This window comes from Nipponia nippon, unplaced genomic scaffold (assembly GCF_047370975.1).
Source record: "Nipponia nippon isolate SJK-2023a ecotype South Korea unplaced genomic scaffold, ASM4737097v1 scaffold_6, whole genome shotgun sequence".
Lineage (NCBI taxonomy): Eukaryota > Metazoa > Chordata > Aves > Pelecaniformes > Threskiornithidae > Nipponia > Nipponia nippon.
In genome coordinates, this window is record NW_028262380.1 from 43,550,803 (window position 1) to 43,577,449 (window position 26,647).

Sequence of the window (26,647 nt, forward strand, 5' to 3'; positions counted from 1 at the left end):
TACTAAGCAGATAGCTGATGCATATGTGCGGATCAGTTGCACTGCATATGCAGTGGGTCTGGTGCATCCCAGATGCTTGCAGCTTAATGACTTAACACTTGAATTCTACACTCTTCTGGGACAGCTGAGCATGAATGGCCTGGTCAGAGCTACCAATAAAAAAAATTCCTTTTTTATTCCCAGAATTTTGAGGTAGATGAAGAACAGAATTCTAAAAAATTGAAATATGGTAACCCTTGTCCTATATAGTTGAGTAGTTTGTTCCAGTGTATCATATGGAGGCAGATATGAGTCATTCTGTTACATAAAATGAAAAGTGAATAAAAAATTCTTATCAAACATTATAAATGCTCATCAACATTATTCTGAATGATGAAAAGTTCCTTTTGCAGTGGGAGCCAAAGAGTAACTATGAAAACAAAGTGCGTCTGCCTATTGTGATCTTCATAGTACAACAAACAGAAAATACTGAGTGTAAGCTTTTCGAGGAACTAACATATAAATGAATACTCTTAAGACAAAAGAGAATCCAAAGTAAAGAGTTTCAAGTCTTTATTTTTGGTAAGAGTGATTATCGCCAGTATCTTATCTTTTGGTATCAGTCTCTTGGTGTTAAACTGCATTTTTTTTTTTTTTTTAAACTTTGAATATGCTTAATCCGTGAAATAGCAGATCATACAAATTTTCCTAAAGACTCTATTTCCTTGCTTCTTCCAATGTTATAAGGGAAAATGGTTAGACATGGACTCAAAAATTATGTATATCCAGATTTGTTTTCTTTGTAGCGATTGCATAAATGTCAATCAATTAATTTAGATTAAAATGCTGAGCATCTTACCTTCCTGAAAAAAAAAATGTTTTACATTTTAATATTTTTCCAAAACAGAATACATATTATTTTGCTCCAGAACAAAATTCACTCGGTAACAGTATGATAATTGTAAGAAGTGTTTTGATACACAAATATGTGCAGAGTGACAAATATTTCATTTCACAGAAAACTTTTCAAGTCCAAACTGATTAAATGGGACACCTGTATTACGTATTGTATGAGAAAATATTAAAAATTTTGTGGCTTATTGGCTCTTGACACTTCAAAATGTGAGGGACTAAAGACAGAAACAGCTTAGAAGGAGGAGAAAGGTAAAAGAAAATGTCAATAGCAAGGAGATGATGATTCTTTAATTATGCCCTTAGCTTGGGAGCGTGGTTTTGTTCCCACCAGGCAGGTGCTTGGCTGCCCCGTGTAGAAAGAAGGGAGGAGAGGAACTCCCTGGTTTATTACATCTAGGGTCAACCGTATATTTATGTTCCTAACTTCTGCTGAAGAGCTTACCTATTTTTTTGTGCGTGGTAAATGAGAAACAAATAAAATCTAGATACCTAATGTCTAGTTGGTCACCTTTCAGAGAGGTGTTGGAGAGTTTGTGTGAATTGCTCCCCCATGGGCCATTATCACTGCCTGTATCCTCAGGAAATTTCTTCTGATTGGCATCACTGTTGAGTGACTGAATAATCATAGGAGCTGTTGCCTGCATCTTCTTCACAGGTGATCCATGTCGGTGTCTTTTGAAAATGTCATGGTTTCTATTTCCTTGTTTAATAATTCCTACTAAGATACTATCTAACTCTCTGACATATCTGGGCTTAACGCAGTGACTAGACATTCAGTATTCGTTTATTTTACTTTGGTAAGCTGTTTACTTATGTCAGATATTTTATACAGCAATGTCATGGTGGTAGGGGGAGCATTTTTGAGTTTAATGGACCAGGCATTGTACCGTTCTAATATTTGGACACAGCTCCCTCATGCTGGCTCATATTGCAAGAAACAGTATTACTAAATAATGCCAGGCACAAGTATAAATAGGGAGAGGAGTGGCTGGAGAGCAGCCCTGCAGAAAGGGATCTGGGGGTGCTGGTTGACAGCAGGCTCAATAGGAGTCAGCAGCGTGCCCTGGCAGCCAAGAGGGCAAACCGCATCCTGGGGTGCGTCAAACACAGTATAACCAGCTGGTCAACAAAGGAGATTATCCCGCCTTTTTCAGCGTTGGTGTGGCCTCACCTCGAGTACTGTGTGCAGTTCTGGGGCCCACAATTTAAGAAATGGAATGCGTCCAGAGGACGGCAGCAAAGCTAGTGAAAGAGCTGGAAGGCATGTCCTGTAAGGAGTGGCTAAGGACTTCGAATTTGTCTAGCTTGGAGAGGAGTCTGAGGGGGGACCTCACTGCTCTCTGCAGCTTGCTGAGGAGGGGAAGCGGAGAGGGAGGTGCTGAGCTCTTCTCCCTGGTATCCAGTGATAGGACGTGTGGAAATGGCTCAAAGCTGCATCAGGGGAGGTTTAGGCTTGACATTAGGAAGCATTTCTTTACCAAGAGGGTGGTCAAACACTGGAACAGGCTTTCTAGAGAGGTGGTCGATGCTCCAAGCCTGTCAGTGTTTAAGAGGCATTTGGACAATGCCCTTGACAATATGCTTTAACTTTTGGTCAGGCAGTTGGATTAGGTGATCGTTGTAGGTCCCTTCCAACTGAATTAGTCTATTCTGTTCTATTCTAAGTCAGTAGGCATTATTTTAATCTAATTGCTAAGTTAGGATTCTATTTATGGATCTGTCCACTTACTTTCTTGTTTAATAGATTTGCCCAAAATACAGTATAACATGTCTTGAGGCATCAACAGCAAAATTCACAAATTTTCTTTCTAGTATCTGGATGATAAGAACAAATTCTCTTCTGTGGTTTTTAAATATTTTTTTCTTCTCAGCCTGTACAGGAAAAACAGTTTCTTGTAAAGTTTAAAGCTTTAATGAGTTTTTCTGTTTTATTTTTATGTTCTGAGGCTTAAACAATGATGTTATGATACCATTTTAAATTGCACATGAAATGCCTTTGGGTTTGGTGGGCTGTCTGTTCTGATTGTAATTTCTCATATCAACTTGGAAATGATAGGGTTCAATGTAATTTTTTTAAAAAGAAAATTTTCACAGCTCAAGTTGCTGGCTAATTTCAGAAATTACTGGTTGAAGTTGTACTGAATTTTTTTACACAGAAAGTTAAACTAGATTACCATCATGGCAACTGCTGGCTATGCTACATCATGTCCTGCAACAAATTTATTTAGTCGTCTTAGATTCTCATTTTTCACTTACTTATGTATGATTATCAGTAGACAACACTTTCAGCTGTCTGACTTTTTAACAGGTCTTTAGTCAACTGTGGCAAAAGCTTAAAAGTGGCTGTAACCTTTTTGCACACACTGCGGTCCTATAATCACTGTAGAATTAGTGGTGATGCTTTGAATATGTCTGCTCTCTGCTGCTGCTGTCAGGGCTGAGCCGACAGAATGAATGCTGTGCTCTTCAACTGGTCCTGCACAAAGTCAGATACCTTTAATAAGATTTAAACATAACGTATCAATAAACTAATTAAGTTTTCCATTGAAGAGGACCCAGAACGCTCATAGCCTGTTCTGCCATGTGTGCTGAGGTGCTGGTCTGTGGCACTGTGGCAAAGGAGCATGTATAGTGCCTGCTGTTCTCTGTCTCTGTGATTTAAAATCAAATCCTTAATCCGTTTTGGATTTGTATTCTAGGGGCTACAGTAGGAACTGTTAAAAAAAAACCCACCGCAACACCCAAAAAACAAACCTGCAAGTGTCTTAACATTGTAGGAAACAACCAAGCTTGTAAGTGAAGTTTGCACAGAAGTTAAATCAAGTTAAATCAAAAAAGCTCCACAGTGGTCATATTTTAGTTGTCAAATATTACTTAAAGCAATTTCCTGCTGATCTAATACTGTAATTCGGTAATTACTGTATAGTATTATTTTAAATAAAATTATTCTCTATACTTAATGACCTTTTCAAAGTACTTACTACATCCAGTCCTACTTAAAACAATAAAACCATAAATTAGACTTCCAGGATTGACTTTAAGTTATAACAAAGGTACTCTGTGTTGTGTACAGTATGTTATAGGATTATGTTATATTTATTCTTCCTCATAGTTACCAACTCTTATTAATCCATGAGCAGCCATAGACATTTTTTTGTTGCTAAAACAGGAATTCAATATAAAATGAGACTAAACCAGCATTTTTCAATATAAGTAGCTTGCATGTTAAGAAATAATAGCAATCTTGGCTCTTAAAGTAGAAACATATGTTGACGATGTCAATTTGTAATGTATACAGACAACAACAACTGAATAAAATGCCAAGTCCACTCAGGTATTAAAGCAATAGACACACTATAGCCTCCAACTTTACAACTGTAAAACCAGGAGGAAGGGTGGGCTTTGTGCAATAGAGTAATAAGGTTTTTCATATTCATTGAAGGGAAAACTGGCTTTACTGAAATCAGTGACAAAACTGCCACTAAACAGAACCAGGATTTCTGTTTGTTTAATGAAATAAGAGCTATGGAGAAACTCTTAAACTTGGGCCCACTACTCTGCAAGTAAATTTTCTTGGTGGTGGTACCTGCTATTGAACCCAGTAATCTCTGTCTGCACACATTTGCTGTGCCTCAGCTTCACCTTGCTAAATGGGAATCTGCTGTAGTCTGCAAGTCGTTGAGGTGCAATATCAGCATCTTGAAACCAAGGCAATGAGCCATGCAGACAGGAAAGCAACGTCATTCTGACCTCAGCGCAGTGATAACAAAACCACGTGTTCTTTTGACCGCAGTTGGTTCACATGTGACTGTCAGTGCCTGTATCTTTAAAAACTGCCTGAGTAGCCTAGGGATCCAGCTGGACCAATAGAATATAATAGTTTCTCAGGAGTCTGTAGTGCCCTGTTGTTCTTAGTGGTGATCATTGTTGAAGGAAAACCTGGGAGTATCATTTTTACTACTTTTGTGTGGCCGCTGGAATTCAGATATCAGTGTGATATATTTCTGCAAATTTCTCTCTAGTTAATGATGTGTTTTCAGAAATACAAAATACTTTTAAGAGCATGGCTCGCAAAGGGCAGAAGAGAAACATGCATGAAATTGAAGTTCAATAACATAAAATATAGCACTATCTGAATAATAACTAGAAAATTATGTTAAAAATCTTTTGTCAAAGAACAGAAGGCTCTATGTGAAAAATTGACATAATTTCACACTATAAGTATTTTTTCCTGGTCTTACTAGGATATCTTCAAAACCATTGTTGGTAGACATTTGATTATTTCTTAAAATAATTAAATACTAATTTTGATTTTTACTTTTAAAGTCTCAGCCACAGATGCATTGTTTTCAGACTCTTTCTGACCAAGTACTGATGTCACTGACAGTTTAAACAGTTTCATGAATTTTACAAACAGTACAGAACAGAGGTGCCATTATTAGGGGTAATACTTGTTTCGAAGTCTCAGATGCAGTGGTGAAGAGGTTCACAGTTGATGACATTTGACAGTTCTTTTCAGCTGTAGGCAATGGTGCTGATAATCAGCACATCCACTTAGTTCAAATACCTTTCATGCTTTATGATTAACAAGCAAAATTACAACTGAATAGATTACTGCCTGGCATCTCTAATTGTCCATACTCTTTTTGTCTTGAAAGGTCCTTAATCACCATATGGAAAAGCAATGTACATTCTTATTGTATAGATTTTATCTACAACACATTTTATTGTATAGATTTTTTTTTTCCAAAAAATAATGTCATATTTCTTTAAGCAAAAAGGTTATATTTTTAAATTTTCTTTCAGTGGACTGTAACTTATGAAATGACATGTTTTCATTGCGAAAAATGTCAACAAAATTGTTTAAACAACTACCAAGATGTCTGTTGATCAGTGTTAGCATTCCTTTCCTCTTCGAAGGACCAAGTAGTTGGTGTAAACAGCACCAAAGTGGGGATGAAATTCTGGCTGTACTGAAATCAGCAAGAATTTTGCTACCGATTTCAATGTGATGAGAATTTCTCTAAATGTCAGAAAATATGCCAGGATCCTCAACATACCCTAATATCATAAGAAGTTTTCTTAATGATACAGTGGTCTTTGTTAGCAACATTAGCTTTGTTCTGTTCTGCGTACAAATGGTACTGATTTGTGCTTGCTCTAAGCAGCTCCTTTCAAAAACTTTTGTACTTGCAAATGTTACAATGGACTGTAGCTGTACAGATAGACTGCAGTCCCATGCAGATAGGCTGCAGCTTGAAAAGAAGCATTTCCTAAAATATGTCATGATACTGAGACTGATCCCTCATGGTGCTTGGGTTTGGATCTGGAGTTGTTTAATCATAGAATTGTTTAGGTTGGAAAAGACCTTTAAGGTCATCGAGTCCAATTGTTAGCTTAGCACTGCCAAGTCCACCACTAAACCATGTCCCTAAGCACCATGTCTATCTGTCTTTTAAATACCTCCAAGGATGAAGACTCAACCACTTCCCTGGGCAGCCTGGTCCAAAGCTTGACAACCCTTTCGGTGAAGAAATTTTTCCGAATACCCAACCTAAACCTCCCTGGTGCAACTTGAGGCCATTTCCTCTTGTCCTATCTCTTGTTAGTTGGGAGAAGAGACCGACCCCCACCTCGCTACAACCTCCTTTCAGGTAGTTGTAGAGAGCAATAACGTCTCCCCTCAGCCTCTTCTTCTCCAGGCTAAACAGCCCCAGTTCCCTCAGCTGCTCCTCATAAGACTTGTGCTCTAGACCCTTCTCCAGCTTCCTTGCCCTTCTTTGGACACACTCCAGCACCTCAATGTCCTTCCTGTAGTGAGGGGCCCAAAACTGAACACAGTATTTGAGGTGCAGCCTCACCACACAGGTGTCACAGAGCACCTCAGTTTGTGTTTTAAAGATTCTCTGTCACACACCCATCTTATATGAGGATTGCAGACATACGAAGTTGGATGGTTTTCTTTGGAGCTGAGTCCCTCTGAGAATGACCATTTCTTATCTGCGGTTTGCACCAGATGAGCTGATGGCTGTACAGGTAACATTGATATCTCTCAGAGCTGAGAGAAACAGTCAGAAAGTTGGGTGTCTCAGTGCAGACTTGGACAAGTTTTTGGGACTTAAGAACAGCTGGTTAATGTTAAACTAGCATTGTATTTTGTATTCAGTGTATTTGTACTCTTTTGTTTCTAGTTTTATATCTAAAAAAGTGACCTGAAATTTTCCTTTAAAATTTGTGGATTTTTTTATTACATGTGCCTTGGATTGAGGCCACCAAGAGAGAAACCAGATTAATTTTATAGATTCATATCTGGCTTTAGAAATCCCTTGTGCCCAACTGGTTGGAGACTAGGCAAATGCTTGTTCTGTTGTTATGGGCTTCACTATGCATCCACTTTTTCCCATTCTTGGAGACTGAGTACTGGGCTAGATGAGCCTTTGGTCTGACATACTGTTGTCACTCTTATGTTCTTCCTTAACCCACACAGACCATGTCTTGTCAGGGCCTAAGTTTTGAGAAGTTGGTTCCAGTATTTATAGGCCATATCCATTTTATGAAAGAAAATGGCTGGAGACACCGCCTGTTTACCTGGCTCAGGTAAACAGGAGGCTCATAAACAGTGATACAGAATTTTATCACTATCCTGTTGTGTTGGCTACAGAGCAATTTCTTAATAAGGTTTGCAACTTGTGCTTTATAAGTTTACCCTTATGGGATAACAAATAGATAGTGGATAGATTTCAGGAAGATCTTGATCAAGCAGATTTTCTCTGCTTGTCCTTTCAGAAAAATAAAGTCTATATTTCCTTGAAACATGAAATCTGCAGATAATCAGAAATGGTCAGGTTCTGCATCAGCCATTTAAACTCTGTGAACTCAAGACATCTCTGAGCCATGGATCAAGCAGGGGCAGAAGGCATACCATGAAAATACCGCTCTTTCCATGCATCTATGAATAGCCGCTCTTGGAGACAAGACATGAAGCTTGATAGAGTTTGGACTGACCATAAGCAGCCATTCTTATGCACAGCTCTGTAGCTACTCTTAATGATGGGATCTTACAGTTTTCCTGCATTTGCTGTAGTCAAAATTTTCTTTTGTCTCCTTTTCCTGTCTAGTAAGCTTGTTCTGCCTGCAGAGGAGGTTAATGGAGTACATTGACTTGCAGCTTTACAGTCCTTTCCTTAGTTTTTCTTCCTTTTGCAGATTTTCTGTTTAAAACCTGAATTTCCTCTCTGACGGGCTCAAATTGTGATACATACTGTAGTTCTTGTTCAGCTACTACAGTGTTCCCAAGGAACACCATGCATTTCCTAGATGCCATAGGAGGTGTATAGATACCAGAAGAATGCACTGAGCCATTTGGAGACCAAGCATTCATCGTAACAAAAGAAATGCCATCAATTCTTCAGGAGAAAGTTTATAGATTTCTGAAATCTTAAGTGGCAGCGTTATAACTGTGGATTTCCTCAACATTGTATTTGGTGTTATTGCAAGTGTCAAAAGCTACAAAGTCTCTGATGACCTTGCACATTAACTTCACTGAGCGCTTTGATTTTGTTAAATGTATAGGGGGGCTTCTGTTGCCAATTCAGATAACCCAGTTTCTATTTTTGATGTCTCAGGTGACAATTTTTGATCACTGTGTTTAAGAAGAGGTCTTTTAATGAGTTGAGGAGTTATTCAATGCAGCTGGTTAAATGGCAAATGTCTTCTATTTCTTCCCTTGCAGTCTTTGTTTAATTTAAATGGGAAGGCTGTATAGACGATGAACTTTCTATTTTGTTGCTCACTGATGTTAGAGCAGAAAAGCATAGTTTAAGCTTTCTAAAAAGCATATGCTGTTGCTAGGTTCAACTGGATATCTGTATTGTGTCTACATGCATGGACCCTGATATGTAATGGGAAAACAGCAACCCTGGGGTTAGAATCTAGTCTGCTCAGACAAAACCTGTGTTATCTCAGTACATCACTCAATAGAACAGGTTGAAAAAAATGAGTATTTTGATGAAAAAAAGGAAAGCTTTCTTGGTGGAAATGTTCCCCTTTTTTCACTAATTCTATCTTGACAATTTTATTTTGAAAGAAGGGTGCCAACCTCTGGAAGTTTTATTTTCTCATCTCCTGTAGAAAGTTGAAAGCTTTACTAAGGGTAAACTTACACATATTTATTTAATAACTGCCTTATGATGAAACAGTTTATTAGGTACTCAGTTCATCTTCAGCATTGCAGTTCAATATCTCCCCTGAAGAAAGGTGTTAGATCTGTCCCCTAAACTAAGAGAGCACCCAAAATGTATTTCTTTTCTGAACATTGTCATGCCTTGCGAAATAGTTCAGTGACCATTAACTTGCTCTGGAGCCATGTCTTCTTATACTGAACATGATATGGTCTCCATTTCTGGGCTGCAAACTTGGGGTGAAGGAATACAGGAGAGCACATAAGGGTATATTTGCACTGTCCAATAATGTAGCTCGTTGGTTTGTTCCTTGGCTCTTGTCCTTGCTTATCCACACTAGTAGTTCACTGTCAGACTCTCTGCTGAGGTAAACTGGCTGTTCCCCTTTCAGATGTACCTCTCTGAATAGTTTTCTCTGTGGACTTCTTCCTGCAGGCTATATGAATGAAAAAGGAACAGATTTATAGTCCTTTAACTTGCAAATGGTATCCTATCAGACACTGTACCCTCCAAGATCTTCACACACCCACATGCCTCACCAGTGCCTGCTGCTCATATCCTTGTATTTATAAAACAGCACTTTGAACAAGTTTCCCCTTCCTCTCCAAAAATAATAATTGTAGTTCAGTAGGGTCACTGTTGGTAATGCAGGATTTTTTGGATTTAAAAGATGTATAGGAATAACCACATTAGAAATTACCAAGGCTAAATAAATTCTTCTCTCTATGAATATTCATATACATCTCATAAAAATTCTCTGATCTACATCAGACATTCATGAACAATCCTTGTGGTGTTCAGTGCATAGACTAGCAAAACATAATTGCACTTTGCTAATATATTTCATGTATGCACGTGTAAACATTTCAGGTATTTGTACCCTAATCATATCTTTTTAAAATCATTACTTTATTCATTTATCCTTCAATTTTTGATCAGTGAATTTGTGTGGAGACACAGCTGCAGATTACATTTACTTCACTAGAGTTTTGATTTCATTGAGGTGGTAGTACAGTGTAGTTGACTTTGCATCTCAGTGCATGGGATTCCTGTGCCAGGGAGAGTGGGTCCTGCTGTTATATTACTGATGTAGTGGATTGACTGCCATAGTTTTCTTCAGTAGCAGAGAAGGAGCTTGCCTACTTCTGATAGCCTCACTTTAGGAAAGACACAAATAATTAGCTAAATTGGAGTGATTCCACCCTCTCAGTACTCCCTGAGAGGTCTACTGGCAACTGTACTCTTTAATGCACAATTTTAAGTGATTAAGAGCAAGGTTAGTGGTGAGGCATTCAAGAAGGACGCACAAGTAAATGGTTAGGGTAAGTACAAAGCATCAGATCACAATCTAAATACAAAACGAAGAGTGCTGCAATGCCAGCCTTAAATCTGTCAGACTTTAGTGTGATGCAGTGTGATGTAAAATTCATTTATCCCAGACATTTGCAGAACAGAGCTTAGTTAATTTCTGTTAGTCGGTGATTGTTCAGCCCAATGTTCAATTCTGCTGTCCTTCCCTGCAAGAGAAAAGGTGCAAACCAGTAGCCAGTCCTACCAAGGCACAATGGTAATTTTCTCTCACAGTGGAAAGAAAGATCCATCGGTCCCTTCCAGGTTCTGTGCACAGAATTACTTGGTGTGGTAGACCTTTGAAGCCTCTTACCAGCACAGAACATTTCTGATTTCAGAAAATGTCTGATTTGAAATATTGAAATAATATATATATATATTTCAGTTTTCTTTCTAAAGAGCTTTGTTCAGCGATCTTTTATCCTTGTCTACTAGGTTTCAAGGGGGTTTATGTCAAATGCAAAAAAGTCTTTGTGGGTCTCTGTCAATCTTGTACTTGAAAGGAAGAAAATGTCCTGACTTTGTACCAGAGCTGTGTAGTGCTTTCAGGAATCCTTGAAACTGAATTCGGAAAACTACCTCACCTTTGGGGTATGGTTGGCTGGAAAGCTTTCACCACTAAGAAAATTGCTGTTCTGTCCCTATTTGATACTTTCCATATCTTCTATTATGTGAAGTACTGGATTCAATGGAATATATAAAAATATTTGGGAATGAAAAGATCTTGGAATATAGCACGTTACAGTGGATCATCTCCTTGCTATCTAACTTTTTTTGCTGACTTTCTAGCTTCATAAGTATGCAATTTACAGATTAATAACATTATTTTCATCCTCAGAAATTAATAGTTCAGAATAACAGAGCATGATGAGAAATTATAACCAACACTAAAGGTTAGCAGCAGTTAGCAAAGGAAGCCATATATATTGACTGTCCTCCAGAAAATAAATTAACAAATTCCACAATAGGTTTGTGATACTTCTGACAGATTAAAGAATTACTGTTGTCTTATTTAATTGCAATGTTTTAGTAAGTTTACATATTTTAAGTTGAAAATAATATCTTAGCACATAAATTCTGTATGTTGTGGTTACTTCTATTTTTCCTGCACTCAGAAATGGTCGTTATATTTAAATGTGTAGTCTTTAAAACTGTGAGGACACAAAAAGATCAGATTTATTTTCTGAAAATGTAATTTAATTGAAATCATTTTAAATTTTATGAAACATTAATCATGAGCAGAATGTCTGTATGGAACATTAATTTGAGGCAGTAAGAATAAGCAGCTGCAGTTCCCTGATATGGTATCTGCAACATTTATATTAATTATCTCGTAACATAGACTAACTGAAGTAGAAAATTCATTATGTTTAGTTAAATAGTAAGGAAATCAGAATGCATTTATTTGTTAATTTCAAGGTATCTTCCTAAAATCATTGGCTCTAGAGGTAACAGATGGCTAATAAACTTCATGAGCTTATAAAAATAGAAATACGTACATAAGAAGCTTTTCAATTTACAGCCTTTTTTTTTTTAAAAAAAAAGTTATGATTATACATATGGGACTGTAAAAAGATAACTGAAATGACTGTCCCATCCTTTAGTTACAAGTTTGAAGGGCTTTTTGTCCTTCTGCCAAATATATTGGTTTTTGCAACCACGTTTCTTTTTGCCATATGTTAGTCTTCCCATTTGTAACAGAGATGATACAGAGCTAGAAATACTGCTATATATTGCAGGAATTGTAAGGCCATTTGCATACAATTTTAGTTCTGGTGTTCTTAGACTTTTAGAGTTAGCCAAATGAGGACTAGCCCTTAGTCTGGAGCCAGGAATTTTGAGTTCGAGCAATCAGTTCCTCGGGGCTAAATTCATAAGCCTATGCAGAATGGCAGCCTTGCAGAGTACTGACGCTGAGTAGGTATGCTTTATATAATGTTCCAGTTTACTTTAATAGAAACTGTCTTTAAAGGCAGCACTGAATTCTAATGACAGTATTAGGGTTACCATATTTTCGCACAGGGCCCTCTGGAGAAGAAATACATTTAAATGCACATACTGGATGTGCAGTTAATCGGTGCATCCTGGATGCATAAGATGTGCTGCACAGCCATACAGGAGTACAGGAATGGTAGGTAATACATTGAAATGGCATTGGACTACATAAGCATCAGCTGTGGACTGTTCTAAATAATCCTTCTCACAGTTGAATCTGAATTGCTGCTGTAACCACATTTCTGGATATCTGGCAATCCTGGACAGATGGGTGCAATCCTCAAGTTACGGCATGAGAAAATGCTCTTGTACTTTTCAGGGAACACAGTATAGAGTTACAAGATAGTAGATAGTAGTATATTGTTCCTTTTAAAGAGGGGTAGTCTTTCATATAGTGAGGAACCTTCATGTGAATGGCACAATGATCATAGGACGTGAATGACTGGACACTGCCCTGAGCAACCTGGTGTAATTAGACCTGCTTTTAGCAGACTGAATGACTTCTGGAGTTCCCTTCCAACATAAATTATTCTGTGGTTCTGTGATCATATGCAGTGATTCCAACACATAGAAAAAATTGGGATGATCAGAAGTCTTGCTTTAGCACACAATGATTGTTAAGTTACCCATCTCACATGGAGTAATTCCTAGTTTGCTGTAGGAGGTGGTTGATGTGTACCCTGTTCTTCAAATTGTCTGTGTGCTCTCAGTGTATTTACTTCTTGGTTATTTTATTATATACGTGAATTTATAAATATAGTTCTGCCCAATTGCATGAGATTTTATGTGCTGATGTGCTGGATGATCTTCTGCAGTCCTGGTTGTAGGGGGTGTGCGTAGAGTTGTGTGGCAAGCACAACCACATGATGCGATAGTGGAGTACCACATCGTGTCTTGGAAGCGTGCCTTCTGACAGGGCAAGGTACTTCATATCTCACTCTGAAACAAAGCCTTAATCTTTCTTGTACAACTTAATCCCACTGGCCATATTGTCAGTAAATCATAGTTTTCAGGCTAGCTGGCCATTAGTGGATTCGGGTATGGAAGTGTCGTATTATGTTATGTTATATAAAGACTTCAGGAATGTTCTGGCTGTGGGGCACAAAAGAAGACAGATCAATGGGTGAGTTCTACACTTAAATTACTGATAAACTGTGTGCTAATAATTTCTTTAGGCTTGTATAGCTTCCTTAACAATTGTCAGGCGTTCCACTCTTAGAATTCAATATTGGACTGAGGTCTGTTGCTGAAAAAGTAGGTAAAAGTATCTCTTCCTGAGGTAAACAGAGACACAGGTTCTGTCTACAGCCTTGTGGTCCCATATATTATTGTGAATGGTGCTACATAGCGTGGCGTGTGTTTATCACTGCTTCTTTTTTCTAAATCACTTTTTGACTCTTCACTTAACAAAAGCTACTCCTTAATACAACAGTATTTTAGTGTGCTTATTATGTCGTTATGGTAATGATTTACACTTGTTAAACTACAGATGATTTTATATATATGGCTCTGTGTTTATATAAAAAGTTTATACTGTTAAAATAACTTATTTTCTGTTATGTCAGAATGCTAAGACTGGTTTAAATATGTTAGGGAATTCAGTCCATTGTGCTAGTCAAAATATGTTCTGCATGTCTTTATAGCTTTCAGTAGCACTATTTTTACTTCTTCTTCAATTAGCTTGAGTTGAAAGGCACTGAAAGAACACATACTGATTAGCATTTTCAAATATTCTGCTTCCAATCAGTAAATTATATTCAAATGCCAACACAAATTGTAACATTTACTGTATGTGAAAACAAATTGAACAGTTGGTTCCACCTAACATTTAAATAATATTTATTATAAATATATTTCTGGATTGGGTACCTGTAAGTTTTCAGATCCCTTCATTTTTTACATGCCCGTATATGTTGATTTTAAAAGACAGTCAGTTTTTATTACTTCAAATGACAGGAGACTCCAGTAACCTTTGAGCTAGTGACTTCATTTTACCCCATACTAATTCTCTTAATGGCTACTAGAATTGATTGTAATAGCAGGAATGCCTTGCATTGGCATTAGGCAAAAACAGAAGCACTTCTTGGCAGGTTCTTCAGTGGATTCATGTGAATTAATATGCATTTTTTGATTACTGTCTAACCTTCTACAACCTTTACTGTCTGTCTTTCACCATTAAAGATTCATCTCCCAGTCTATCAGGTGAAATAATAGTCTGAATGGATCTGAATTACCTCTTCTTGACCTATTTTATATCAGTACAGACCAATGCGTATAATAATTTCAGCAGCGTGTATCTTTAGAAGCTGATCACTGTGACAAAAAGTCCCTAAATGTGTTCTAGAATGCATCAACCCATTAATTAATATAATTTTTCATCATATAGCATAACCCTGAGCAAGTATGTTTCAATGGCAAATAGCGTTCTCGTGAACGGAGTGTTAGGCTGATCCTCTCTGTTACAGAATACAAGGTTTAGTCACATAAATCCGCGTGAATTAAGGTGGAGTGCTGAGCAGGTACTGTACTGAGACAGGTTGCAGATCAGAAACAAAGCCAAATGTAGACATTTTCAGTAAATATACCTGATTTTTTTTTTGTGACTTAAAGATTTTACTTAAGCATAACTCAGGGTTACATTGTGCAGCCCAGCTCCTCAGAAAAAAAATTGTGTTTGTAACTGTGATAGCATTTAAATATTGTTCTCCACTTCTTATGATATTCTGAAAGCTACTTTTTAGACTGAAGTCTTTTACACCTGTTCCATGTTCATCTGAATGTTCTTGGAAAGTTGAACAAAACTCATTGATAAGTTTCCGTGTGAGTGGGAATTAAATTGTTTATTTTACTATTTTAAAAGTTATTTTGCTACTTCTTTCCTTTTTACATGTCAAAACAGGAACAAAAATCTGAAGTGTGATAAGTGCTTTTAGAAAAAACTTTTATATAGTTGAAGTTATTTGACATTCAAAATCATACCTTTAACATGTGGAAGATGTTAGAAGGGATTTTATACCTTTTTAATAACCCACATGATAAGAATCTTCAGTTTGTCTGTGTATGTATGGCTGTCTCAATACATGGAACATTAAATGGGATTCTTTCTCTAGTCTGAGGCCCTCAGTTTACTCGGAGTGTACAGATATTGCCTTAGTCATTTTGGCCATAGTATAGAAATATGACTTCATTATGAAACAAAAAGGAAGGGAAAATTCCATAGTAAAATAATATATTAAGAAGCAATATGGAATCTGTGTACTAATTTGATATAGAAATGCTTCAAGAGCTGATAACAAATAATGCTAATATCTAAGCACCACCATTTTTTATTCTTTGAATGACCAAACAAATTCTGTTATTTTCCAGCAATTTTAGTCATGTATGTTCATGGGCACTGATATATGTGGCAAAAATCAATGCACTTTTTAGCATTACTTCTATATATGCAGCATTCTTTTTTTGCTGGACTGAATGTGTGAGCAATTAGTCTATACTCATGTTTTGTGTGGACAGAAATATCTCTTGTTACCAAAAAATTGCCTGTCCATAGTGGCTCAGGTACAATGAAGTAATTGCTAGTATGTGTTTTTTCATAAATGAATTTACTAACTAAAAACCTATGAAAAAAATGAAGGTAGGTTTCTCTAAATTTTTATCAACTCTGCTTGCTTTATGCTTCTTAAATAAGACAGTAAGATATTTATCACATATATTCTTTTGATGATTAATTGGCCATTTAAGTAATCTGAACTTTGTGTATTTTATTTTGTCTTTTCTTTCTTTTGTGCTATGAAATTTGGATGCTTCCTACTTTTTAAAGTTTGAGCAGAGAATATTTTAATTTCCAAATAATTTTCAAATCATTTCAGACATTAAGTGTATTACCAGCTGTCTGGTTCAGCGATATTGTAAGGTGCTTTATAGAGTAAATAATCTTACCCTAAGCTGATGCACAGTGTAACACCATTGCGCTGTGATCAGTCTACTACTGTACAAGCCCAGTTCAAGGCGTTGGTGAAAGAAAGAAGAGACTGGGCAGCAGGCTGCAGCAGGAGCAAGATCCTAGCCCAAATAGCCCATCCCACAGTTTCTCTGGAGACGTCTCTGCTACTCCCATGGAAGAGACAAGGTAGTGAACCAGAAAAAGTGCCAGTGGCAGCCACTTTCCTGAAACAGTAATCTGTGTGTACCTGAGACAGGCACAGGAACGAGAACAAAAATCTGCTACATCCTGTCCCCCACCTACTTCTTACAGTGGCTGCATGTTATCCAGACATTGGCCCCTTCCTTTTCCAGGACAGGAAGCATAGGAAATTGAGAGGACAAGAAGAAAGCACAGGATTTTTTTTAGGAAGGGAGAGAAAAGAGTTTATCCAAAAGTCTCAAAACAGTGAATCCTTCCCACATCTCATTTAGCCTTGCTTAACATTAAAGCTGACAGGCCCACCACCACCTCCAAAAAGTTCTTGTGCAACTTCCCAGACTTACTTTCCCCCATTTTTTTCTTTTATCAACAAAAATATTTTCTTCCTGAAAAGAGATTTTTTAGAAATTGGACTTTTTGCAAGATGGTAAGACTTGAGACAGCTCTGTTCAGCAGATTGATAGAGAAACAGATAATTTTAGGCCATATTTATTATTCAATAGTCTATTTGAAGTTTGCACTACCTATGTAAGTTCTTAAGGCAAAATTTCCCCCTAGACTGTACCTAAGTATGGTACTTGCCCTGTAAGCCAGAAATTATGCTGTTTTCATAACTTGAGAATGACTGCTTGATGTGCCACTTACACTTGTTGCGGGCTGCTGAGTAGTCTGATCAGATTGATCCAAACAAAAAAAAAATGTTAAGGTTTGAATCAACATTAAAACAAGCAGTCTTCATGATCATAGAATGGTTTGGGAAGGGACCTTAAAGATCATCTAGTTCCAACCCCCCTGCCATGGGCAGAGACACCTTCCACTAGAGCAGGTTCCTCAAAGCCCCATCCAGCCGGGCCTTGAACACTTCCAGGGATGGGGCATCCACGACTTCTCTGGGCAACCTGTTCCAGTGCCTCACCACCCTCACAGTGAAGAATTTCTTCCTTATACCTAATCTAAATCTACCCTCTTTCAGTTTAAAGCCATTACCCCTCATCCTATCACTACAGGTTCTTGTAAAAAGTCCCTCTCCAGCTTTCTTGTAGGCCCCCTTCAGGTACTGGAAGACTGCTATAAGGTCTCCCAGGAGCCTTCTCTTCTCCAGGCTGAACAACCCCAACTCTCTCAGCCTGTCCTCATAGGAGAGGTGCTAGGTTATGGTAGCCCCTATTCTTATAAATAAGTTTGAACCATAGTTGTAAAGCGCAATTGTGCAAAAACCTGTTAAAGAATAACACTGATCATGAATTGTCCTGGAATTTGCTTTTAGCTATTCATGCATACCATAGAAAAGCACTTTAATGGAAATTTGTAAAATGTGGCTTCTGCCATATAACATGAGTTATATTCAGTTTTGCAATTTGCTGTGCATACATATGACAGCTGTAGAGCAGCTTCCAGATTATTTTCCTAATGTAAGAACATGCAAAAAAGCTAATAAACAATTTCTGGTTTTATGTGTTTATAACTTAACATGGAAGCAGGTTCATGCAAGGTGGACTGTTTCATGCACTGTGTTAATACTAATGAAATTTATCTCTAATATCTTTGAAATATCAATCATAGTATATTCAGAAGTACAACATTTGAAGCAGTAACTATATTAATGTTTATCCCCGAACCTGAGAATATTATAGTTCTAAAGCTTTTCTAATTCATATAAGCATATAATTTTAATGAAGAAAATATTATGCAAATTTAATGTTAAGAAGTTGACTTTCTAGATGCCACATGAATTGCTACTTATATAAAATATATTGCAAGCACCATTGTGTGTGAAGAAAGAAGTGTATGTGGTTCTTTTCTGTCAAGTTTTGGCACACATGCCTGTGTTGAGGTAGGACCAAACTGGGATTTTGCTACCTGATTTACCTTTGGGAACTGTCAAAAGATGCAGTCTTTTCCTCTGAGAAAATTTCTGTGTCAAGCCACTAGTCCTCTGCATCTGTGTTACCTGATGGCGTAATGAGTGCAGCTTTCCTGCCACTGGCACGGCTTAAGTAGTCCAAGTACTTTGTACCTAATAACTTAGGAAATGGGAGGTCTTGGCCCAGAGGTGCTCAAATGCTAATCTCTAACTATAGAAATAGCCGTACTACTTTGAGTATCTATTTGCCACTACTAATACCCTGTGTTCTTACATACTTATATAGATCTGTTTTCTGCTTTGTCATTTTCCAGTATAAAATATCGTATTCTAATAAGGTCTCTTTTTTTAACATACATTTTAGTTCTCATGCCAGGAGAGTACTGGCATTTTTCCCCAGTAATCACAATATAAAAAATTGAATTATTTTCATCAGATTGTTTTATGTTTCTGAAATGCTTCAAACAGTATAATGTAACAATATTTAGAGAGGACCACATGCAAGAGTAACCATGGAAGTGAATGAATATTCACATCAGATGATAGAGAATTAACCTTAAATACCCTCAACTAAAACCACTTAATAGGAACCATAAAATGAAAACTACATTCTTAATTACTTTTTTTTATTATTATTATTCTGCTATTTTAATGTTAGGATAGCTAGATCTTGAAAAGCATTCTGGAAAATAGGAAGTGTACTGAAATTTGAAACTTAAATTTCTCAATGGAAAATTCCAAAATAGAGAAGAAAAAAAAAAGAGGGTGGGAGTGGGAGGGGTGGGAACCAGAAAAAAAAATCCAGTGTATTTTACTTTCCAGCAGTCAAAATTAAATTGTATGAATAGTTGTTATTTAACCAAGTCAAAATTTTAACGTATGTTAAGCATCCTGTGGAAATGAAATGATTGATAGAAAGTTTCATGGCAAGAATTCTAGTTTGCTGGCTGGTTCTACTGTTTAAACTTTTTTCTGAGATGCTAGTAAATGTACTAAATGTTCTTTGATAAAAAACTGTGATACTCAAATACTGAAATATGAGACATTGTAATAAGCCCATGATTTAAATCCTTGCTGAGAACACAGTTTGTCCATATAAATTATTAAGTGTGTGGATTAGTGTAGTTCTGTTGCCTCTCTCGTGTGTATTTCACATATAGAAGACATCTACTTCTACTTGACATATTAGAAATGTCACGAGCCAAAAATTCACTTTGCATTTAAATTAATAATACAGTAAATGTAATTACCTGACACATTTGAGAGCTGACTGCAGCACTTGAGTAGCTATGGGGTGTAAAATAGGCAAATGAGAGTTTTAATCAGTTTGTTTTGCATTGCCTTGATTTTTGAAGGTGATCTATTCCCATGATAAAGTTATCAAAATCATTAAAATGAACCAAAAGTTGTTACAATTTTCTCATTCTTTGTTTTGAGATAAAAAACATGATTTAAGTTGTCCAGCAAAGTTTGGGAAAAGGGTTATAAGAAGTTGAAGTTGGAAGAATGCCCCAATCTGACATCTGATGTGGGATGTGTCTTATGCCCAAAATGTGCCATATGTACCTTCCGTTTTGAAAGGAATGCAATTCACAGGAGCACAGAAAATGTCATTTTATGTCATATTGTGCATGACAGTGGCTAGTACCAGATGCTGAAACAGCAAGCTCTCTTTTATTATTATACCTAATAGCCAAAGAGGCACTATCTCCTTTTCTTAGTGCTTTGTTTTTACACTGTAATGAGCTTAGGAGATGATAAGCTTCAGTGTGTCTATTTGGCTGCTTCTGCAGAAAGGAGGAATTCATACATTCTCTCCATAATGCAGCGGCCATGTGCATCTTTCTGTTAATGTTATTCAAGCTAAGCTTTTACTTGCAGCTGGCACTTCCTCATGCTCTCCCTTTTTTTTATTTATACATACACACACACACACACACACACACAGACACATATATCAATGTGTGTGTCTGTGCCTGTAAATGAGCTTATATGCTAGCTCCGAGTAGGTCACCTCAGCATCAGAGGTTAATCAGAGTAGCACTGCATATAGACAAGTTAGAAGTAGATGAAAATAGCCCGGTCAGTGCACCACATTAATGTAGCTATGTTATTTCTGGGACCTGTGGTGGTATTATACAGTATTGTGCAGGGTAGATAAATCAAAGCAGTTAGATGGCAGGTCAGGTACCCCTAATGATTGTTCTGTGCTCCATACCCTTTGATTCAATTCTAAAAGTCTTTCTCTTAAACCAAGGGAGGGTAGTTAGAGAAGGGAACAATATTATTCTATGTCTTCTGTAATGGGAGGGGAAATTAAAGAGCAAATGTCCCAAGTTAATATCTGATTCTTTATGCTGACCTGTTAGCTGGGGCAAGGATTGGTGGAGGAAGGTGTCATTGTAGGAAACGTAGAAATCCCACAAGTTTGAATTACGATGTGTAGTCTTTGCTCAGGAGACCATTTTCATCTAGTTGTTGCGATACGACATTTTTGAGCGTACATGCCCATATATCGTGAAAAAAAATTTTTTCCTCAGTTCCCTATCGAATTATGAGTAAAATATTTGTTCCATTGCACAAGAGAAAAGCACAATACAAGTTCTATAAAAATGTCGGTTCATAATATATGCAAATGTATGTATAGATTGCACCTAAGTCTTTCATGGAGACAATCAACGTCTCAAGAGAGACTTCAGCAAAGAATGAATAAACAAATGCTTAGATGCCTGCTGCTGTATAGGTATTGATAGTTGTTGACATAATGACATGTTTCAATCTTGCTCTAAAATACATAGAGGTGTTTCACAGTGTTGTTCAATTTAATGAAGTGTGCTGAAGGCTATGTCACCCAATATGGATTGCTACATAATAAAGGAAAAGTAAGCTGAACTGGAGATTTATTTTCAAGAGCATCACTGTGAAGCTCTGCTAACTTAGCTGTGAGCTCTTCAGATTGTAGCTTAGTCAGTTACTGGTAGGCCTGGAAGATGATCCTGATTTGGAACTGATAATTGTTGACAAGGGCAGGGGAAGGTATTTTGTTACCTAGGGAAGCATTCATCCAGTGCCTTTCCTGCTTTCATCGTCTTCCAGATCCTATTGTTTCTGTGGTCTTCTCCCAGCTTCTCTCAAACACATGAAATGGGAAAACAGGCTTCTGGAAGGGCTACCTGCTTGCTCCAAGCACACCTTTTCTTTGTCTTCTCCAGCAGCTTAATAGTGAAGGTGAATAGGCCTCCTGATTGCACATCTCTATTATCTGCTTCTGCTGCTGGCTTCAGTACTAACTACCAGTAGTGTACAACACTTCAGCCAGTCTGCTACTGATCTGCTGCTCTCAGTACTACAGGTGCTCTCCTTGGTCTTGAGTGCTTTTTCTGCCTTTGCTGTTTCTGGTCAAAGAAGCCATCCTTTCCATCACCAAACAGCTGTACGGTTGCCTGTTTGCAGTTAGGTGCTCACGAATGTTGGCTTGTAAAACTACATTCAATCAAATAAGTTTTGGGGACGCTCTTGAAGCACTTTCTCTGTCAATCTATTTCCTCTTTTCATACTTAAGCATAGAAAAGCAAATTGGATGTTCCTGCATAATCTGCCTAAATGACATCTCTGACCTGTACTGGTAGGGCTTTTGTAACTGTTGCCTTAATGAACATAGAAATGAAACTCCAAAAGACTGTCATGGGTGTCTCTGTCATACAGCCTCATCTGCAGTAAGATGTGAAAATGTCTGTGCTAAAACTGTTTATAGTAGTTTGCAGTAGTTTGCAAAGGATGTTTTTAATTCTAGATATATATAATTTCATAACTGCTTTATGAATCAGGCATTTATTCCTGAGGACCTTAATTGGGTTTTGAAGGCATACCTAAGTAATGAAACTGAACTTTATGAATTAAAGCAAGCTGTGGAACATATAAGTTTATATTATTTTATGTGTTTTACTTTTTTTTAGCATAGCTTGAAAACTTCTATTTAGCACCCAGGAGAAAAGCATTAAACAGCTCTGCATTTTGTTTTTCAGTGTGCAGTGACCTGGAATTCAGGGAGGTTGCAAACAGATTGAGAGACTGGTTTAAGGCACTTCATGAAAGTGGAATTCAGAATAAGAAGACTAGGATTGTTCAGAGGCCTGAAAGAACCAGTAAGAGATTTCTACTTGTCTTATTCGATGTTCTCTTTGATGCTTTCCTGTACTTTTGTATTTCCATTGCTAAGACTTGCCTTGTTCTCACGTGCTTTAAATAGGCATGTGTACAAAACCATAACTTTGTGCTTTTCTAAAGTTAATTTCTTATTTATGGCTTAGTACTGATACAAGATGTTTACTTTAAACTTTTAATGTTAATTGGCAGGACTCTTGCTTGTAAGAATGTATGGCAGCTACCATTCACAATGTTTTCATTTGTGAATGCTATCAAATTGTCTATTTGATAGAGTTTGATAATCAGCTGCTGTATAAGGAGACAAAACAAGAAGAAACAAGTAGGAATTTTGAGCAACTTTTCCATAGAGAAAAGTGCATTGCTGAATAGCTAGCCCTAAGAAATAATGTACAGGAGCTGTAATTATGTGTGACCCATTGTTGCTACTTGATGCCATTGTCGGTACTGGTATGGAAAAACACATGGAAAAGAAGCTTGTAAGTAAAAAGGAATTTTCAAAGTTATATTTCAAATTGGAAAAGACTCAGGAGTACTAATGAAGTGGAAACAGTAGGGGGCATAATTTGTTTTTAACCCCCTCAAGTATTTAAATAGGTTTTTTGTTGTGGAAAGTAGTAAAGTTTTAAAATGTAATTATCAAAGGGCTTATTTAAAGTAGCAAATGAAGTGTGCAATAATAGTTTCAAGAGTGACATTCTACTGTGAAGGAGAGTCAAATTAGATTTCATAAGCCGTAAAACTCTACCTTTCATTAATATAAAGAGCAAACTATGAATTGCTCTAGAGTACGTTTCACAGAACTTGACCACCATGGGCTGCTTACCTTAGTTCCTTCATTATTAACTTTTTAAGTATTTGGGATTTATTTTTTTTAGCTTTTGTTTGATTGCTATTTGTAGCATTACTTATTCTTTTTTCAAGAAATCCATGTGTTTCATTTAATTGGAAATGTCATTTCTTTGTGTGATTTGTCATGCTAAGGAAATACAAATAATTCTGTAAAACACAATGAATTAAAGATGATTCTGTGTTATCTGGGAATACTTGTCTTAACATTGAGAAAAAATGTTTCTGAGGTAAGGCGGTAATACAGTAATGTCACTTTTTATTGATATTGAAAAAAACACATTTATAAACCATATATTTCCAATTTACATTCTGGTTGGTGTCCATAACTGGCATGTGATCTGCTTCTCATCCAGTAATGAAAACAACAGAAATACAAAGCTTGCAGCTCTTGAGTAAGCATTTATTGTATAGTAATAAATAAAATGTATCTAATAATACAGCTATTGTTAGCGCATCGCTCAGTTAAAGGTCAGCTGAAACATTGTGTAAGGTCCTGTTTCTTGCTGAATACTCACTTTCTTGAGGGTAACACACTAAATAGGTAAGGTCAAAAATGCAGCACAGCTGTTTAGAAGCCTGATAATACAGTAAAAGTTCGAAAAGAATTTGGACAATGATAAAAGAAGCAACTGTACAGCTATTAAGTACTACGGCATACATAAATAAAAAGTCAGTGTTTCAAGTAATTGGGTTCTATGTAATACAGGAATGTAAAGTTCATAATTAATACTTGGAATGCATTGAAATGTAGTGCAAGCACGAAGTTCCTAAGAGTGTGAGATTTTTTCCCTTAGGTGTTTTCCTTGGCCTTTTTTCCTTAAGCACACAGGTGTCATTGATAAGACCTAATATCTATACTTGAGACAGGTGTTTGTATCATGATGTGTATGTGGATATTTTATACTCACCTTTATTTTGTCACTTGTTTGTTTGCAGATTTTTACTTTATAATAGCAATCAAAGACTGTATTTAGACTTAAGATCTAAGATTTTAATATGGGTGACTAAAAATGCAAGAGTCTTGGTGGGTTTTGGACCTTGTCGATTTTTGGACTAGAAATATGTTATGTGATCCCAACTGGTTGGTTTGTTTTCAGACTTCGATGGTCACTTACTATCACATTAGCAACACTTGTAAGATTGAGTGGTATCTACCTAATGTTGATTTTACATCTGGCACATCCTAAAGGTTTATGCTTTGGCACTTCATGTACAATGCAGAAGATAATAACCATCTGCTTAGATTATGTAGACCAAAGCAGTTGTGAGATATGTGGGTATTTTTAGAACAGATTGTTCAATTGAAGTGAAGCAATTGGTCTGTGAGGTCTGTGAGCATGAACAGCTCTTCTGCAGAAAATGTTATGGTCCTATTCTGATTAGCTTCCTCCAAAGTTTTAGGATCTGTGGGATCCTTCCCACCTAACCTGAGCTAGTAAAGGAATCTTTCTAAGGCAGGTAGAGAGATGTATTTGCCTTTGAAAGCCTTCAAATGAGGATCTTCTCTGCAAATATGATTGTTCCAATTGAGGGGAAAAAAAAAATGGGTTTCTGGCCCAGTTTTCAGAATTTTCTTTTGGAAGCCTTCAAAGTCATGAAGTACTCTCCTTTGACAGTATGAAGAATTCACACATACTTTAGGAGGTATCTGAAATTTTAGGCACAAGTTAGACTGGATCCTACCCTACCAGTTTTTTGAGAGACAGAATCAAGGGTAGATTTGGATGGCTAAGAATAGTCTTTTCAGGGGTCTTTTTCGTCAACAGGTAAGGAAATATAATCTGTGCAGAAAAATCTGTTTTCATTGTGCTAATGACTTTAAATTTCCTGTGAACATGGTGCTGTCAGAAATGTTTGATTTCCACTTTTAACATGGTACCAGAAACTAATCCTAAACAGCTAGAATGTTATACAAAATACTATTTGATTACTATGCTGGTTTTAAATTAGATTTTCTGTTTTAAAGAGTTACACCTCATCAACCTTAAAATAGAGGTAGTGTTGTTACAAAAATGTTGAAAAGTTTGCTACTTGTTATAGGAATGCTAGGATGTAAAGATGGAAGTTTGATGATAGGCTTTGGCATGTTTATTTTCTTTTTACTAAAACATAGCAAATCAAATTGTAGAAAATGGTTACATGTGAGACATTAATTTTGTCCTATATTTTCTTCTTTTCTTTTCCTCTTTACAAAAGGGTTTTTCGACAAAACCCACAGTGTTTCACAAAAACATTTGAACAGTAACTGTTTAGAGTCTAGTGTTCTAGTACAGTGGTCTAATTATATCTAATATTATATCTATATATAGATATAATAATATATAATTATTATAATTATATATATATTATATCTATATTATATCTAATTGTGAAAAAAATTTACTTTCAAATATAAAAGATCCTATTTATATATTTATATTTTATAAATAGCCAATATTTACTTGATTGAATTAATTTGACAGGCTACTGCAAAAAGTCAGTCCATCTATAGACAGAAGGTGATCGAATGAATATACGATCAGTAGTAGTTTTCTTTCATTTGTGGATTTGAGGATGCAAAAATGGTTTAAAAACTGGTTTCATTAATGCAACTGTATGGTTTTTCTGGTATGTACATTTCTGAACTTCAAAATTTCTCATTTGAGGCAGCAAAGTATACTGCATCTTATGAGAAATTAACATGTCTGTGGTTTAGAAGAAAATATTAGGTCAATATGTGCCTGTAAACACGCAAAGAAACAAAAGTAATGACAACCAGTCAACATGGTAATGTCCTTCCTAATACCATTCGAAATTCTTAAAACTGTTCCTCAAGAGCTAAGCTCTCAAGTAGTATCCCTAATGAAATCCCTCAAAGTCAGTCTCCAAAGTCATAGTAGGTCCAAGACATCAGGCGCATTAATTTTTAAGTATACCAGGGAGTCCAGCCCGTATTTTGGGGATGTCCGAGAGCTATACCTAGAAATAAATCTTGCAGAGAAGTTATAATGACCTTATACTTAGGACGTGAGACTTACTGATCTGTACAGAACAAGAGCTAAGACAAAAAGCCACCTGAATGCCACTTCCCCTTCAGAGTCCTAATTATTCTAGCAGATCCCTGGAATTGTTCATTACCCTTGGGGAGTTAAAAATCTGTTCTGGCACCCTTTTCCCCCAGGCTGTCCTTTATTCTTGTCATAGAGTTCCTTCCTCATTGAAAAA

The 26,647-nt window shown here is 36.7% G+C and overlaps 1 protein-coding gene across 1 annotated transcript in view; it reads left to right on the forward strand.

The window, feature by feature from the left end:
• The window catches only part of SPOCK3 (SPARC (osteonectin), cwcv and kazal like domains proteoglycan 3), a 220,730-nt gene that overhangs the window by 175,251 nt on the left and 18,832 nt on the right, over positions 1 to 26,647 (forward strand). The window contains exon 7 of the mRNA XM_087736142.1: positions 22,453 to 22,572. Coding sequence (XP_087592268.1) covers positions 22,453 to 22,572 — 120 coding nt within the window. The remainder of the gene's footprint in view (positions 1 to 22,452; positions 22,573 to 26,647) is intronic.